Source organism: Oreochromis niloticus, linkage group LG20 (assembly GCF_001858045.2).
Source record: "Oreochromis niloticus isolate F11D_XX linkage group LG20, O_niloticus_UMD_NMBU, whole genome shotgun sequence".
NCBI lineage: Eukaryota > Metazoa > Chordata > Actinopteri > Cichliformes > Cichlidae > Oreochromis > Oreochromis niloticus.
The window spans coordinates 6,071,644-6,090,399 of NC_031984.2; the positions used below are offsets into that span (position 1 = coordinate 6,071,644).

The window sequence follows — 18,756 nt, forward strand, 5'->3', positions numbered from 1 at the left end:
TCTTCACAGTGCAGCGTAAAGAGCCTACAAATGACAGTGAAATTAAACAAATATAAATGAATCACCTCAGTTTGGCTTTGGGTTGAGTTTCTTCTATAACTAGAGAAACCTATAGAAAAGAGACAAAGACATGTGTTATGTTATAGCTTTGCTAATTTTTGTGGTGTTAGGTCTGATCTTATCCTGTTGGAAAAGAAGTGGGGCAGGTTAGCAGTCAAACGATTCCATGAGAGTACTTAATTTTTTTTTTAAAAGTTACTACTTTTGTCTGACCCCTTGTTCAGAAGGGGCCACAACAACAGGAAGCTCCACATGTTTAATTTGTCAGTTTTTACACCAGATGCCATTCCTGACACAATCCCAAGAATGATTTGTGACTCCAGCTGGAGTTGAAGTAGTAACCTATCCCTTGCTGAACAATTGTGTAAACCACTACACTATGGAGCTACAAAAATCCTTTTGATTAATGATTCTTTAAAAAAGCATATAAGGCTGGATCAGAACTCACCACGATAGCCCGTTGCCGTCTTTTTGTAGATGAGCAAAAGAACAACAAGCAACAGAAGAACCGCCACTACCACAGATACAATAACCAAAAGCGGAGAGAAACCTGTATGAGAGACTGAATAAAAAGGGACAATTAAATAACGTAACTTGTAAAAGTTATTGGGTGAAATTACATATAAAAAACATCAATATGAAATTTTGAAAATGGCAGAAAGATTTTGAATATGAGATGTTTCCTTATAAAGAGCAACTACATATTAAAATGTAGCATTTGAAATATTTTAGAATAAAGATGAAAATGAAAGACAGAAAAACAATTAAACTGTTAATTACTATTTTTAACAAATCAACTCTGCAGACTAAACTTCCTTTAGTGAGAAGAGAACCATAACCTTAAATTCAATAGTCTCATTAAAACTGATGATGGGGATGGGGAACTGATACGATACAGTAAAAAGTGAGCTGAAAGTAACCTGAAAGGAGTAAATCGCAGCTGGGATGTAAATTTCATCTCAAGATTAATTTATATAAATAACAACAATAAAAGAAGCAGGTACAAAAAGGCTGTGAAAGAAAAAATATTTAATGCAATAAAACTTGTAGATAAACCTTTAATGTACATCAAACATAATATTTACATATTGGTAAGATAAACTCTCCAGCTGCTCAAATTTACCTTCACAGATGACACCAGCATCTTCTTTGTGGCTGCAGTTGTGAGATCCAAACCCTGAGTGTTGACACTCAGGCAAGTTGGCTTCTCTTCCAATGCATGCCACATCATCCATCCAGATGGGTCCTGTGCCTTGTCCAAATTGTGTATTAGTTGGTATGGAGAGGACCCTACCACAGCCCAGCTGCCTACATACCACTTGAGCATCCTCCAGGCCCCAAGAATCATCACACACTGTCCCCCACTGGCCTCTGTGGAAGATCTCCACCCTCCCAGAGCAGGAGCCGTAACTGCTATTTACCAAGCGGACCGCCCCCTCAACTGCTGTGCTGTTGTCCACTGCTGTTGAACCAGTGACATTTAGTTGATTAGCTGGAGAGGTCTGTGTTCTTGAAGCAGGTGTGGAATAAGGAAATCCAGGGTCTGTTTACAATTAACAAAGAAATACAAGTAAATAATAATTGTACAGCTGTGGAGAAGGAATTTTGTTCTAAACAGTTTGAGAACAACTTTTTAAAAATTTATTTGTTAGCATGTATTCATATTTAAAATGTATCAATTCAGAGACAAATTTGACATTACACATTTGAGTTTTAACAGTTTTATGTGCTATTGCAAAGTAAAGACATTTGCTGTACTGCTCAAATAAAAAGTCTCAAATAAAAAGTCTGTAGATGAAACGAATGAAAGATTATCTTGATCTCATTAAATGTTCTGCAGGAATTTGTTAATTGAAGAGACAATAATGGAAACATTAGTAAAATATCAACTTAAATTAATAGGTGGATGTCCTGTTGGGCCTAGGTTATTGCCCAAAGAAGTATTTTTTTTGTTTTTCAGTAATAAATGATGCATCTAAATTTCATGACTTTAACTAAAAAACAGTGATTGGATTGTTTCAATGAAACATTTCAGCAGAGCCAACAGAATCATGAAAGATTCAACCAAGTTTTATTAATATTCAAGTTTTCCTTCTCCCTTAACAATAGCTTCATGTTTCGTGGTGAATTGTCGGCCACCAGAGGAGATCATTATATAAAAAACCTTAATTTTTGCATTCAGAGGAAATCAAGATCATTTTTCTGACCACATTTGAGATGGATGTAGTCAGCTTCTGAGGAGGAGTATGCTAAAGTATATAACATAATATGTTCTCTTACATCTAGGTGGCGCTCTAACGATTGATAAATATTAATGTTTAATGACAAAATATTTAATATAACAACACATGTGGGCAGACTTTAATGTAAATAAAACATATAATATTTCTATTATTGTATATTAAACTTTGCAGCATAGACACAGAGTAAAAAAATGTAACCTCAGTGTCTCCACCTTCTGAAATTTACCTTCACAGATGACACCAGCATCTTCACTGTGGCTGCAGTCGTGAGATCCAAACCCTGAGTGGCGACACTCAAACAGGTTGGATTCCCAGCCTGTGCATGTCACCTGGTCCAACCAAATGGATCCTCTGCCCGCTCCAAATTTTGCATTAGTTGGTGCAGAGAGGACCCTACCACAGCCCAGCTGCCTACATACCACCTGAGCATCCTCCAGGCCCCAAGAATCATCACACACTGTCCCCCACTGCCCACTGTGGAAGATCTCCACCCTGCCAGAGCAGGAGCCATGTCCTCCATTAACTAAGCGGACATTCCCTTGAGATTCTGTGATAAAGGGGAATACATACAAAAAATAAAGAAATGCAAGAAAACAATAATAATTTTGGAATTAGCCCCTATAAACAGGTAGATTAACATTGCAAATTACCCAATTCAAACTCCACTTTCCTTCAACTTTAAATATTTAGCAAAATTGAAGCATTCGATGTCTAAGAGTCTGTAGGTAAAATATTTTAGTGTAAAGTGAATATAAATGTGTAATAGTTGGTCACTGAAAACCTCTCACTAAAAATGTTATCAGGGACAAAAGTCAAATAGGTAGAAACTTGAGTCCATCCACCTTCTCAAATTTACCTTCACAGATGACACCAGCATCTTCACTGTGGCCGCAGTTGTGAGATCCAAACCCTGAGTGGCGACACTCAAACAGGTTGGATTCCCGGCCTGTGCATGACACATCATCCATCCAGATGGGCCCTGTGCCTTGTCCAAATGGTGCATTAGTTGATGCTGAGAGGACCCTACCACAGCCCAGCTGCCTACATACCACCTGAGCATCCTCCAGGCCCCAAGAATCATCACACACTGTCCCCCACTGGCCTCTGTGGAAGATCTCCACCCTGCCAGAGCAGGAGCTGTAACCCCTATTTACCAGGCGGACCGCCCACTCAACTGCTGTGCTGTTGTCCACTGTTGTTGAACCAGTGACATTAACCTGAAAAGCTGGAGAGGTCTGTGGTATTGAAGCAGGTGTGGAATAAGGAAATCCAGGGTCTGTTTACAATTAACAAAGAAATACACATAAATAATAATAATAGTACAGCTGTGCTGAAGGAATTTTGTTAAAAACAGTTTGAAAACAAAATTTTTTAATTAATTTGTTAGCGTGTATTCATATTTAAAAAGATTCAATTCAGAGACAAATTTGAGATTACACTTTTGAGTTTTAACAGTTTTATGTGGTATTGCGAAATAAAGACATTTGTTGTATTTTCACAGAGAAACCCTCCCAGCAAAACTCAAATAAAATGTCTGTAGATGAAACGAATGAAAGATTATCTTGATCTCATTAAATGTTCTGCAGGAATTTGTTAATTGAAGAGACAATAATGGAAACATTAGTAAAATATCAACTTAAATTAATAGGTGGATGTCCTGTTGGGCCTAGGTTATTGCCCAAAGAAGTAATTTTTTTTGTTTTTCAGTAATAAATGATGCATCTAAATTTCATGACTTTAACTAAAAAACAGTGATTGGATTGTTTCAATGAAACATTTCAGCAGAGCCAACAGAATCATGGACGTTTCAACCAAGTTTTATGAATATTCAAGTTTTCCTTCTCCCTTAACAATAGCTTCATGTTTCGTGGTGAATTTTCGGCCACCAGAGGAGATCATTATATAAAAAACCTTAATTTTTGCATTCAGAGGAAATCAAAGTCATTTTTCTGACCACATTTGAGATGGATGTAGTCAGCTTCTGAGCAGGAGTATGCTAAAGTATATAACATGATATGTTCTCTTACATCTAGGTGGCGCTCTAACGATTGATAAATATTAATGTTTAATGACAAAATATTTAATATAACAACACATGTGGGCAGACTTTAATGTAAAAACACATAATATTTCTATTTTTGTATAATAAATTTTACAGCATAGACACATAGTAAAAAAATGTAACCTCAGTGTCTCCATCTTCTCAAATTTACCTTCACAGATGACACCAGCATCTTCACTGTGGCCGCAGTTGTGAGATCCAAACCCTGAGTGGCGACACTCAGAAAGCTTGGATTCCCTGCCTGTGCATGCAACCTCATCCATCCAGATGGATCCTGTGCCTGCTCCAAATCGTGCATTAGTTGGTGCAGAGAGGACCCTACCACAGCCCAGCTGCCTACATACCACCTGAGCATCCTCCAGGCCCCAAGAATCATCACACACTGTCCCCCACTGCCCACTGTGGAGGATCTCCACCCTGCCAGAGCAGGAGCCATGTCCTCCATTAACTAAGCGAACATTCCCTTGAGATTCTGTGATAAAGGGGAATACATACAAAAAATAAAGAAATGCAAGAAAACAATAATAATTTTGGAATTAGCCCCTATAAACAGGTAGATTAACATTGCAAATTACCCAATTCAAACTCCACTTTCCTTCAACTTTAAATATTTAACAAAATTGAAGCATTCAGTGTCGAAGAGCCTGTAGTAAAATATTTTAGTGTAAAGTGAATATAAATGTGTAATAGTTGGTCACTGAAAACCTCTCACTTAAAATTTTTATCAGGGACAAAAGTCAAATAGGTAGAAACTTGAGTCCATCCACCTTCTCAAATTTACCTTGACAGATGACACCAGCATCTTCACTGTGGCCGCAGTTGTGAGATCCAAACCCTGAGTGGCGACACTCAAACAGGTTGGATTCCCGGCCTGTGCATCTCACATCATCCATCCAGATGGGCCCTGTGCCTTGTCCAAATCGTGCATTAGTTGGTGCTAAGAGGACCCCACCACAGCCCAGCTGCCTACATACCACCTGAGCATCCCCCAGGTCCCAAGAATCATCACACACTGTCCCCCACTGGCCTCTGTGGAAGATCTCCACCCTGCCAGAGCAGGAGCCGTAAGCCCTATTTACCAGGCGGACCGCCCACTCAACTGCTGTGCTGTTGTCCACTGTTGTTGAACCAGTGACATTAACTTGAAAAGCTGGAGAGGTCTGTGGTATTGAAGCAGGTGTGGAATAAGGAAATCCAGGGTCTGTTTACAATTAACAAAGAAATACACATAAATAATAATAATAGTACAGCTGTGCTGAAGGAATTTTGTTAAAAACAGTCTGACAACAAGGTTTTTTAAAATTAATTTGTTAGTGTGTATTCATATTTAAAATGTATCAATTTGAAGACAACATTGAGATTACACATTTGAGTTTTAACAGTTTTATGTGCTATGGTAAAACACAAGGACATTTGCTGTACTTTCACAGAGAAACCCTCCCAACAAAAACTCAAAAAGTCTGTAGATGAAACGATTTGAAGATTATCTTGATCTTTTTAAATATTCAGCGGGAATTTGTTAATGAAAGAGGCAGTAATGGAACCACCAGTATAATATCAACTTAAATTAATAATGGCGTACATCCTCTTGAGTCTAGGTTATTGTACAAAGAACGATTTTTTTTTTCAATAATAAATGAGGCCTCTGAATTTCATGAATGTAACTAAAATGCAGTGATTGGGTTCTTTTAATGAAATATTGCGGCAGAGCCAACAGAATCATGGAAGTTTCAACCAACTTTTAAGAATATTCAAGTTTTCCTTCTCCCTTAACAATAACTTGATGTTTCGTGGTGAACTGTCTGCCACCAGAGGGCATCATTATATGAAAACCCATAATTTTTGCAATCAGGAAAAAACTTAAAAATATTTTTCTGACCACATTTGAGATGGATGTAGTCAGCTTCTGAGGAGGAGTATGCTAAAGTATATAACATGATATGTTCTCTTACATCTAGGTGGCGCTCAAACGATTGATAAATATTAATGTTTAATGACAAAATATTTAATATAACAAAACCTGTGGGTAGTAGACTTTAATGTAAATAAAACATATAATATTTCTATTATTGTATAATAAACTTGGCAACATAGACACAGAGTAAAAAAATGGGACCTCAGTGTCTCCACCTTCTGAAATGTACCTTCACAGATGACACCAGCATCTTCACTGTGGCTGCAGTCATGAGATCCAAACCCTGAGTGGCGACACTCAAACAGGTTGGATTCCCAGCCTGTGCATGTCACCTGGTCCAGCCATATGGATCCTCTGCCCGCTCCAAATCGTGCATTAGTTGGTGCAGAGAGGACCCTACCACAGCCCAGCTGCCTACATACCACCTGAGCATCCTCCAGGCCCCAAGAATCATCACACACTGTCCCCCACTGGCCACTGTGGAGGATCTCCACCCTGCCAGAGCAGGAGCCATGTCCTCCATTAACCAAGCGAACATTCCCTTGAGTTTCTGTGTTAAAAAGAAATACATACAAAATATAAAGAAATCCGGGACTCAATAATAATTTTTGTGATAAGTCACTGTATACTGTAGATCAACATTGCAAACTACCCAGTTGAAACTATACTTTCCTTCCACATGAATGTTTAACAAAATGGTAGTATTCAATGTCAAAGAGCCTGTAGGTAAAATATTTTAGTGTAAAGTAAAAATCATTGTATAATGGTTGGTCACTGAAAACCAATCAGTTGAAATTATATCGAGGACATATAGTCAAACAGGTGGGACCTCAGCCTTGCCACCTTCTCAAATTTACCTTGACAGATGACACCAGCATCTTCATTGTGGCCGCAGTTGTGAGATCCAAACCCTGAGTGACGACACTCAGAAAGCTTGGATTCCCGGCCTGTGCATGACACATCATCCATCCAGATGGATCCTCTGCCCGCTCCAAATTTTGCATTAGTTGGTGCAGAGAGGACCCTACCACAGCCCAGCTGCCTACATACCACCTGAGCATCCTCCAGGCCCCAAGAATCATCACACACTGTCCCCCACTGCCCACTGTGGAGGATCTCCACCCTGCCAGAGCAGGAGCCATGTCCTCCATTAACTAAGCGGACATTCCCTTGAGATTCTGTGATAAAGGGGAATACATACAAAAAATAAAGAAATGCAAGAAAACAATAATAATTTTGGAATTAGCCCCTATAAACAGGTAGATTAACATTGCAAATTACCCAATTCAAACTCCACTTTCCTTCAACTTTAAATATTTAGCAAAATTGAAGCATTCGATGTCTAAGAGTCTGTAGGTAAAATATTTTAGTGTAAAGTGAATATAAATGTGTAATAGTTGGTCACTGAAAACCTCTCACTTAAAATTTTTATCAGGGACAAAAGTCAAATAGGTAGAAACTTGAGTCCATCCACCTTCTCAAATTTACCTTCACAGATGACACCAGCATCTTCACTGTGGCCGCAGTTGTGAGATCCAAACCCTGAGTGACGACACTCAAACAGGTTGGATTCCCGGCCTGTGCATGACACATCATCCATCCAGATGGGCCCTGTGCCTTGTCCAAATGGTGCATTAGTTGATGCTGAGAGGACCCTACCACAGCCCAGCTGCCTACATACCACCTGAGCATCCTCCAGGCCCCAAGAATCATCACACACTGTCCCCCACTGGCCTCTGTGGAAGATCTCCACCCTGCCAGAGCAGGAGCTGTAACCCCTATTTACCAGGCGGACCGCCCACTCAACTGCTGTGCTGTTGTCCACTGTTGTTGAACCAGTGACATTAACCTGAAAAGCTGGAGAGGTCTGTGGTATTGAAGCAGGTGTGGAATAAGGAAATCCAGGGTCTGTTTACAATTAACAAAGAAATACACATAAATAATAATAATAGTACAGCTGTGCTGAAGGAATTTTGTTAAAAACAGTTTGAAAACAAAATTTTTTAATTAATTTGTTAGCGTGTATTCATATTTAAAAAGATTCAATTCAGAGACAAATTTGAGATTACACTTTTGAGTTTTAACAGTTTTATGTGGTATTGCGAAATAAAGACATTTGTTGTATTTTCACAGAGAAACCCTCCCAGCAAAACTCAAATAAAATGTCTGTAGATGAAACGAATGAAAGATTATCTTGATCTCATTAAATGTTCTGCAGGAATTTGTTAATTGAAGAGACAATAATGGAAACATTAGTAAAATATCAACTTAAATTAATAGGTGGATGTCCTGTTGGGCCTAGGTTATTGCCCAAAGAAGTAATTTTTTTTGTTTTTCAGTAATAAATGATGCATCTAAATTTCATGACTTTAACTAAAAAACAGTGATTGGATTGTTTCAATGAAACATTTCAGCAGAGCCAACAGAATCATGGACGTTTCAACCAAGTTTTATGAATATTCAAGTTTTCCTTCTCCCTTAACAATAGCTTCATGTTTCGTGGTGAATTTTCGGCCACCAGAGGAGATCATTATATAAAAAACCTTAATTTTTGCATTCAGAGGAAATCAAAGTCATTTTTCTGACCACATTTGAGATGGATGTAGTCAGCTTCTGAGCAGGAGTATGCTAAAGTATATAACATGATATGTTCTCTTACATCTAGGTGGCGCTCAAACGATTGATAAATATTAATGTTTAATGACAAAATATTTAATATAACAACACATGTGGGCAGACTTTAATGTAAAAACACATAATATTTCTATTTTTGTATAATAAATTTTACAGCATAGACACATAGTAAAAAAATGTAACCTCAGTGTCTCCATCTTCTCAAATTTACCTTCACAGATGACACCAGCATCTTCACTGTGGCCGCAGTTGTGAGATCCAAACCCTGAGTGGCGACACTCAGAAAGCTTGGATTCCCTGCCTGTGCATGCAACCTCATCCATCCAGATGGATCCTGTGCCTGCTCCAAATCGTGCATTAGTTGGTGCAGAGAGGACCCTACCACAGCCCAGCTGCCTACATACCACCTGAGCATCCTCCAGGCCCCAAGAATCATCACACACTGTCCCCCACTGCCCACTGTGGAGGATCTCCACCCTGCCAGAGCAGGAGCCATGTCCTCCATTAACTAAGCGAACATTCCCTTGAGATTCTGTGATAAAGGGGAATACATACAAAAAATAAAGAAATGCAAGAAAACAATAATAATTTTGGAATTAGCCCCTATAAACAGGTAGATTAACATTGCAAATTACCCAATTCAAACTCCACTTTCCTTCAACTTTAAATATTTAACAAAATTGAAGCATTCAGTGTCGAAGAGCCTGTAGTAAAATATTTTAGTGTAAAGTGAATATAAATGTGTAATAGTTGGTCACTGAAAACCTCTCACTTAAAATTTTTATCAGGGACAAAAGTCAAATAGGTAGAAACTTGAGTCCATCCACCTTCTCAAATTTACCTTGACAGATGACACCAGCATCTTCACTGTGGCCGCAGTTGTGAGATCCAAACCCTGAGTGGCGACACTCAAACAGGTTGGATTCCCGGCCTGTGCATCTCACATCATCCATCCAGATGGGCCCTGTGCCTTGTCCAAATCGTGCATTAGTTGGTGCTAAGAGGACCCCACCACAGCCCAGCTGCCTACATACCACCTGAGCATCCCCCAGGTCCCAAGAATCATCACACACTGTCCCCCACTGGCCTCTGTGGAAGATCTCCACCCTGCCAGAGCAGGAGCCGTAAGCCCTATTTACCAGGCGGACCGCCCACTCAACTGCTGTGCTGTTGTCCACTGTTGTTGAACCAGTGACATTAACTTGAAAAGCTGGAGAGGTCTGTGGTATTGAAGCAGGTGTGGAATAAGGAAATCCAGGGTCTGTTTACAATTAACAAAGAAATACACATAAATAATAATAATAGTACAGCTGTGCTGAAGGAATTTTGTTAAAAACAGTCTGACAACAAGGTTTTTTAAAATTAATTTGTTAGTGTGTATTCATATTTAAAATGTATCAATTTGAAGACAACATTGAGATTACACATTTGAGTTTTAACAGTTTTATGTGCTATGGTAAAACACAAGGACATTTGCTGTACTTTCACAGAGAAACCCTCCCAACAAAAACTCAAAAAGTCTGTAGATGAAACGATTTGAAGATTATCTTGATCTTTTTAAATATTCAGCGGGAATTTGTTAATGAAAGAGGCAGTAATGGAACCACCAGTATAATATCAACTTAAATTAATAATGGCGTACATCCTCTTGAGTCTAGGTTATTGTACAAAGAACGATTTTTTTTTTCAATAATAAATGAGGCCTCTGAATTTCATGAATGTAACTAAAATGCAGTGATTGGGTTCTTTTAATGAAATATTGCGGCAGAGCCAACAGAATCATGGAAGTTTCAACCAACTTTTAAGAATATTCAAGTTTTCCTTCTCCCTTAACAATAACTTGATGTTTCGTGGTGAACTGTCTGCCACCAGAGGGCATCATTATATGAAAACCCATAATTTTTGCAATCAGGAAAAAACTTAAAAATATTTTTCTGACCACATTTGAGATGGATGTAGTCAGCTTCTGAGGAGGAGTATGCTAAAGTATATAACATGATATGTTCTCTTACATCTAGGTGGCGCTCAAACGATTGATAAATATTAATGTTTAATGACAAAATATTTAATATAACAAAACCTGTGGGTAGTAGACTTTAATGTAAATAAAACATATAATATTTCTATTATTGTATAATAAACTTGGCAACATAGACACAGAGTAAAAAAATGGGACCTCAGTGTCTCCACCTTCTGAAATTTACCTTCACAGATGACACCAGCATCTTCACTGTGGCTGCAGTCATGAGATCCAAACCCTGAGTGGCGACACTCAAACAGGTTGGATTCCCAGCCTGTGCATGTCACCTGGTCCAGCCATATGGATCCTCTGCCCGCTCCAAATCGTGCATTAGTTGGTGCAGAGAGGACCCTACCACAGCCCAGCAGCCTACATACCACCTGAGCATCCTCCAGGCCCCAAGAATCATCACACACTGTCCCCACTGGCCACTGTGGAGGATCTCCACCCTGCCAGAGCAGGAGCCATGTCCTCCATTAACCAAGCGAACATTCCCTTGAGTTTCTGTGTTAAAAAGAAATACATACAAAATATAAAGAAATCCGGGACTCAATAATAATTTTTGTGATAAGTCACTGTATACTGTAGATCAACATTGCAAACTACCCAGTTGAAACTATACTTTCCTTCCACATGAATGTTTAACAAAATGGTAGTATTCAATGTCAAAGAGCCTGTAGGTAAAATATTTTAGTGTAAAGTAAAAATCATTGTATAATGGTTGGTCACTGAAAACCAATCAGTTGAAATTATATCGAGGACATATAGTCAAACAGGTGGGACCTCAGCCTTGCCACCTTCTCAAATTTACCTTGACAGATGACACCAGCATCTTCATTGTGGCCGCAGTTGTGAGATCCAAACCCTGAGTGACGACACTCAGAAAGCTTGGATTCCCGGCCTGTGCATGACACATCATCCATCCAGATGGGCCCTGTGCCTTGTCCAATTAGTGTATTAGTTGGTATGGACAGGACCCTACCACAGCCCAGCTGCCTACACACCACTTGAGCATCCTCCAGGCCCCAAGAATCATCACACACTGTCCCCCACTGGCCTCTGTGGAAGATCTCCACCCTGCCAGAGCAGGAGCCGTAACCCCTATTTACCAGGCGGACCTCCCCCTCAACTCCTGTGCTGTTGTCCACTGCTGTTGTACCAGTGACATTAACCGGAACGGATGGAGAGGTCTGCGGTCTTGAAGTAGGTGTGGATAAACCAAAGCCCAGGTCTGTTGAGTTCACTTCTGTTTGACATTGAAAAAGAAATACAAATAAATAATAGTAGTGCAGCAATGATGCTTAAACCATATTTTTTATAAACAGTTTATTTTAAGAACAACATAACAAAAATAAGTGATTTGCTTCAGTGCACCCACATGAAAAGTGTTGCAGTTCCAACACTGTATGCATGCTTTCATATTTCGGGCTACATAAGGTTGTAGATGCAATAGTTTCCATAGCAGGTTTGACCAGTATTCCTCAGTAATAGACACGCTGGTCCACAGTGTTTATGTCATGCTTTGCCTCTTGCAAGCATGATATTGGTTGTATGAATTATCAAATTACACACCCAATATCACCAAAATAGCAATTGCAGTAATTGCCTTTCCAAGGACTGCACATTTTGCAAGTAACTGGAGCATGGGATCCACACCTGTTTGAGTTAATACATCTCACTTTTATTCTTTGCTTTAAGCACATTTCTGACTATCACGCACTTTCACATTATGATGGTGCATTGGTGGCAATTTAGAGTACAAGACTGTGAGTGTGTGAAGCCTGGGACAGATTTAACAACATAGATTCCAAGGTTTTCTGGCAAAAAAAAAATATCATAAGATGAACAATTTAAAATTTCCAAGGTGTTGAACTGACCACAGATCATTTTGAGCTTATAAAATCTCAAGTTGAAATCTGTAAAAGTAAAGTACCAGAAAATGGCTAAAATTCAGCCAAAATATAATAATAATAATAATAATAATGATAATAATAATAATAATAATAATAATAATAATAATAATAATAACAGCAATAATAATAAACAAGAACAAGAGGAAGTGAATTTTCCTCATTGTCCCCTTTCCTCAATTAAATGTGATATATGAACAGTTCGATACTGGCTACCCGAATGACTGCTAGAGTTTGTTATGTACAGATGTCAGCTCAATTGTTTGTTTCCAAAAAAACAAAAAAGCAGAAGATGCATGAAAGATATCAATAAAGAAAGGAATGGGCACTCAGGGAATGCTTGTATATAGGGCCCAGAGTTCTGTGCTACAGCCCAACATCCACCTGTGGTGTTTCGTCCTTCCATTTCTGTATGGTTGGGAGTTTCTGGATTGGCAAGACAAGTGATTCCATCCTGAAGATCTGTTAAAAAGATAAGCAATCAGTAGTTACTATTGTCCTGTTAAATACTACAGTAAAATATAATATTTATACTTTAATTGAACACATAATATTAACTTTATTTTATTGTGATAAAGTTTTAAAATTAGTTGTTAAACTTGCTATATTTTCACTTAATTATTTGAATTTGCAAAAATCAAAACTTTTTTTATCCTTCCCTACACAAACAATCTACTGATAAAGATTATGTTAAAAGGTTGTGAAGAAGAAATTCGAATTTGAGTTTGTTTGTGATGACATCTTCAGCTTTTTGTACGCTTGTTAAATTAGGCTTTTGAACTTGTTTAAACATTTGAACTTGGGTATTTATTTATTTATTTTTGTTGTGTTGCGGCTGGATAGTGTAGTGGTAAGACTACATGCCTTTGGAATGGGAGTTGTGGGTTACTGTATCCAGTAAGCGTCCCTAGGCTAGACCCCCGCATGCTAACCAAGAATGAGCGAGAGACAGAGTAACCAGAACACACTGATGAGAAGTGGGCTACTAGAAGAAGATGGTATAAGTGGGCAAGAAATGAAAATCGGGTGCTGTTGGAATGCTACTACGCAAGTAACCCCAGCAGAAGGGGTTACATGAATAGGATAAGGGACCTATGGAATCTTCGATACCCAGTATCCAGATTGATGGTGAAACAACTAGTAGCTCAGTGTTCTAAAATTCGGAAGAAGGTACTGCTCTCATGGCTAGAGATTGATGAGGTACAACACAATGTTACGGCAAGGGGCGGCAGGACGACAGGTCAGGGAGGAGATGTCATCATCACCCCCACCCGAGTTTGGGTACCAAGCCCCAAGTGCGATGGAAGACGACGTGTTGTGAGAGGAACTGACCTGAAAGATGGCATCATGGTGAAACTTGAAACCTGGACCCTCCATAGCCAATTACCAAGGCTACGTGAAGTACCCTCTGAGGATCTACTAGATGATGTGAATGCCACAATTACTGAGACTAACCAGCTGACCAAAGCAGCAGTGATCAGTGAGTGATCAGCCACAAGGAGCAGTACCCTCCATGGAGAAGGAGACTAGACTACAGAAAGGTACAATGAAGAAGGTGCCTAAGAAGTACAGCAAGCTGTGAAGCTGCCGAGCAAAGAGGTATACCAGAAAAACAGAAGGCAGGAGAATAAACCAGTTGTTCTCCACAGAACCATCCAAGGTGTAGTCGTAGTGGCATGGGAATATGAGAACAACACCACCAAGGCTGGAGACATAGCAATACTGGAGGAGCATATGTGATAAGCGTGCAACACATAACAAAGCTCATGAGCACTACCATTACTGAACCCGAGCATGGTCCAGTAACCATCACATTGGCAGACATCCAAGAAAGTGTCTCCAGAATGAAGAATTGGACATCACTAGGCCCCGACATGATTCACAATTACTGGCTGAAGAATCTGCTTGCACTCCATGAGCATCTCGCAGTACAAATGAACCAGCTGTTAGTCAATAAGAGACACCAAGAATGGCTAACTGAAGGCCTGACAGTCTTGATCCCCAAGGGTTCACCAGAACCTGCCTCAGAACCACATGGAAGCTCCTGTCACGCATCACAGCGGCTAAAATGAACAGGCACATTCCTCAAAAAGACACATAAAGGAATTGGGAAGAATACCAGAGGAGCAAAGCACCACCAGCTACTGGTAGACAGAGCACCACCAGGATACACAGCAACAACATTGGAATGCAATTCGGATTGGAGAAGTGTAGTTGTAAGGTAGTCAGAACTGAGGGGATTGTACTACTAGATGGTAACATTGGCAACAAATATCTAGGAATCTCCACAGGAAAATGGGAACCACAAAGAGGCCGCAGGTAAGCTGCAACCACCAAATACCTGCAGAGGGTCAGGCAAGTCCTGAGAAGTCAACTGTAATAGAAAGAACAAGATTCGGGCAATCAATACCTATGTCCTGCCCGTGATCACATACCCTGCTAGGATAATAAGCTGGCCAAAGGAGGAGATAGAAGCCACTGACATCAAGATAAGAAAGGTTCTAGATCATGGATGAAGGGTTTCACCCCAAGACGGAAGGAAGGAGGCCAAGGACTGGTGAGTGTCAGAACCGCTGTTCAGGATAAGACAACAAATATCCATGAGTACATCAGGAAGATGGCCATAACCAACCTTGTACTTAATGAATACCTCAGCAGTGTTGGGAAGGTTACTTTTAAAATGTATTCCACTACAGATTACAGATTACATGCCCAAAATGTATTTTGTAATGTATTCCGTTACGTTACTCAATGAGAGTAACGTATTCTGAATACTTTGGATTACTTCATATATTATCATGCTTTTTACAATTACACAAATGTACTACTGCAGTGTGATTTATTACTATTACTTAAGGTTATTTGCCATATCAATACCAACTAATGTCACGGTACTGGGTCATGTGACCCAGTATGTGGGTTGTTAATGTGTCATTTTGTATTCATTTGTGTTCTAGTTTCAGCTTAGCTCATCCAGTCAATTTCTAGGTTGCTGTTAGTCCTTTGCTTCTTAATTTCTTTGTGTCATCTTCTCCTGTGTTAAAGTTCCCCTTGCTGTTTATTAGGTGTTATTGGTTATGTTTCTTGCCTGCCTGGTTAATGTTGTCAAATTTGTGTAAGCCTGCATCTTGTCATGTTTTCCTGTTTATTTTGAAAGTCCAGTTTTCATGTCTTTGTGTTTTGGTTTACATTTCCTGTGGATTATTATGTTCATCCTAGTCAGCTGTTTCCTCAATGTCTCCACTTCCCCTGATCATCTCATGTGTATATTTAAGTCCTTTGTCTCTAACTGTTCTTTGTCAGGTCGTCTGTTATCCTTGCCACAGACTTCATAGTTTTCCCTCGTTGTTTCACTGTGTTTCATAGCATTCCTAGTTACTCTGTGCTCATAGTTTTTCATAGTTCTTTCACAGAGTGTCATAGTCTTTTAGTTTACACAGTGTTCTTAGTCTCCTTAGTTTTCCCAGTTTCAGTGTGTCTCTAGTGTTGTTCTCATGCCATCAGCCACAATAAAGGCTCGCTTTATATTTGGAAACTTAGTGATGCTGAAAAACTAGTTCATGCATTTATTACTTCCAGGCTGGACTACTGTAATTCATTATTATCAGGATGTCCTAAAAACTCCCTGAAAAGCCTCCAGTTAATCCAACATGCTGCAGCAAGAGTCCTGACAGGGACTAGAAAGAGAGAGCAGATTTCTCCAGTATTGACTTCCCTTCATTGGCTTCCTGTTAAATCCAGAATTGAATTCAAAATCCTGCTCCTCACATACAAGGTCTTAAATAATCAGGCCCCATCTTATCTTAATGACCTTGTAGTACCATATCACCCTATTAGAGCACTTCGCTCTCGCTCTGCAGGCCTACTTGCTGTTCCTAGAGTATTTAAAAGTAGAATGGGAGGCAGAGCCTTCAGTTTTCAGGCCCCTCTTCTGTGGAACCAGCTTCCAGTTTGGATTTGGGAGACAGACACTATCTCTACTTTTAAGATTAGGCTTAAAACTTTCCTTTTTGCTAAAGCATATAGTTAGGGCTGGACCAGGTGATCCTGAATCCTCCCTTAGTTATGCTGCAATAGACGTAGGCTGCCGGGGGATTGAGTATTTCCTTTCCAGTCACCTTTCTCACTCACTATGTGTTAATACACCTCTCTGCATTGAATCATATCTGTTATTAATCTCTCTCTCTCCTCCACAGCATGTCTTTGTCCTGTCTTCCTTCTCTCACCCCAACTGGTCGCAGCAGATGGCCCCGCCCCTCCCTGAGCCTGGTTCTGCCGGAGGTTTCTTCCTGTTAAAAGGGAGTTTTTCCTTCCCACTGTCACCAAGTGCTTGCTCATAGGGGGTCATATGATTGTTGGGTTTTTCTCTGTATTTATTATTGTACGATCTACTGTACAATATAAAGCGCCTTGAGGCGACTGTTGTTGTGATTTGGCGCTATATAAATAAAATTGAATTGAATTGAATTGAATACTTCTGTCTCCACCGTGTCTGCTTTTGAGTCTACCTCATCTTCACACTGGCGCACCCCGCCGTGACAACTAAATTTTTAAATCTTAATATAAAATGAGTAACAGTAGGGTGGACATTAGGCAAGGCTCCACCTTTTGCAGCGATCTCGTATAGAAAACTATTCGCGTATATAAAACAGGTTTGTGGCTCCAAACCGTAAAGCCGTAAAACCGTAAAGGGACCTCTGGCTAATACGTCGGGTTCCGTGTCCGGCTCGTAGTTACATTCTTTAGGGCTATGCCTGTAACACTCTGCCTATTGCCTTCATATTAAATCATTTTTTGAATAATTTTTAAAAAATATTTCTTCACGTCATTATGCGGGCCGCAAGTAGGGGTGACATGGACCGTCAGATTGAGACAGGCCTTAGAGCCTTTTAATGCGTGTTTGGTTTGGGTTTCCACCGGCGTGGAGAGGGCATAGCCTAAACAGGAAAATATCGCCGTGTAATCCATTCATTTCAACAAAGTAACTGTATTCTGAATACCACCCTTCTAAATGGTAACTGTAACTGAATACAGTTACTCATATTTTGTATTTTAAATACGTAATGGCGGTACATGTATTCCGTTACTCCCCAACACTGTACCTCAGGCAGCAGAAACACAAGAAAGAAGATGAACAAGGAGAAGAACCATCATGAAAGGACAGACCCCTGCATGGTATGTAACACCAGCAGATAGGAGAAGTCAAAGCAGCTTAAACTGATTAATATACCCCACTGCTACTTAACTAACCAGATTAATAAGCCAGAGGTTTAATTAACTTGATGCTATACTCTAATTAAAAGTTTTTTGAGCAGTGTAGGTTATTCTGAGTTTATCTTGTTAAACTGGAGGAAAAACAACAAATCTGAAAAATAATTTCTGGGGATGAAACAGGGATGAAAAGAACACACCATAACTAGCACATAACAGTTGTGCTAAAAGAAATGATATGAACTTATTCCTGGCAGGTTTATATTTATTTATATTAAGTTATCTTGTACTTTTAATGTACTTGGAAGTGGTGTATGTCGTGGTTCACTGCTGACCTATTTTCAATGCCGAATAAATAAAATGAAGAAAGGCTGAATACCTGAACTGCTGAAGCAGTTAGTGTTTAAAAATGAACAAAGCTTAAGGATTAATTCCTAAGAAAAGAAAAGAAAGACAAGTAACACTGAATATTAGAGATGAGAATTTACTCACTCAGGAGGATGAAGCAGATCAAAATGTGATAGACTTTCATCTTGAGCCACTGATGGGTTAATGTTGCTTCTTTTCTTTTTCACTTGCAAACCAGGAACTTCTTACTTCTCTTGTTCTTATGTCCCCTCCTCCTGACTCTTCCCCTCTGCTTAAGGGTTTACCAACTGCACAGTCAAAGAATAACTGTGTATGAATTCAAGTTATAACTT

The 18,756-nt window shown here is 39.5% G+C and overlaps 1 protein-coding gene across 1 annotated transcript in view; it reads right to left on the reverse strand.

The window, feature by feature from the left end:
- Positions 1-18,756, reverse strand: part of LOC102079644 (deleted in malignant brain tumors 1 protein) — a 75,774-nt gene that overhangs the window by 3,561 nt on the left and 53,457 nt on the right. Inside the window, exons 15-27 of the mRNA XM_025901437.1 lie at positions 11,746-12,180; positions 9,756-10,175; positions 9,126-9,446; positions 7,769-8,188; positions 7,138-7,458; positions 6,769-6,830; positions 5,147-5,405; positions 4,517-4,837; positions 3,160-3,579; positions 2,530-2,850; positions 1,184-1,603; positions 509-622; positions 66-109 (exon numbers count right to left, since the gene is read on the reverse strand). Coding sequence (XP_025757222.1) covers positions 66-109; positions 509-622; positions 1,184-1,603; positions 2,530-2,850; positions 3,160-3,579; positions 4,517-4,837; positions 5,147-5,405; positions 6,769-6,830; positions 7,138-7,458; positions 7,769-8,188; positions 9,126-9,446; positions 9,756-10,175; positions 11,746-12,180 — 3,878 coding nt within the window. The remainder of the gene's footprint in view (positions 1-65; positions 110-508; positions 623-1,183; positions 1,604-2,529; positions 2,851-3,159; positions 3,580-4,516; positions 4,838-5,146; positions 5,406-6,768; positions 6,831-7,137; positions 7,459-7,768; positions 8,189-9,125; positions 9,447-9,755; positions 10,176-11,745; positions 12,181-18,756) is intronic.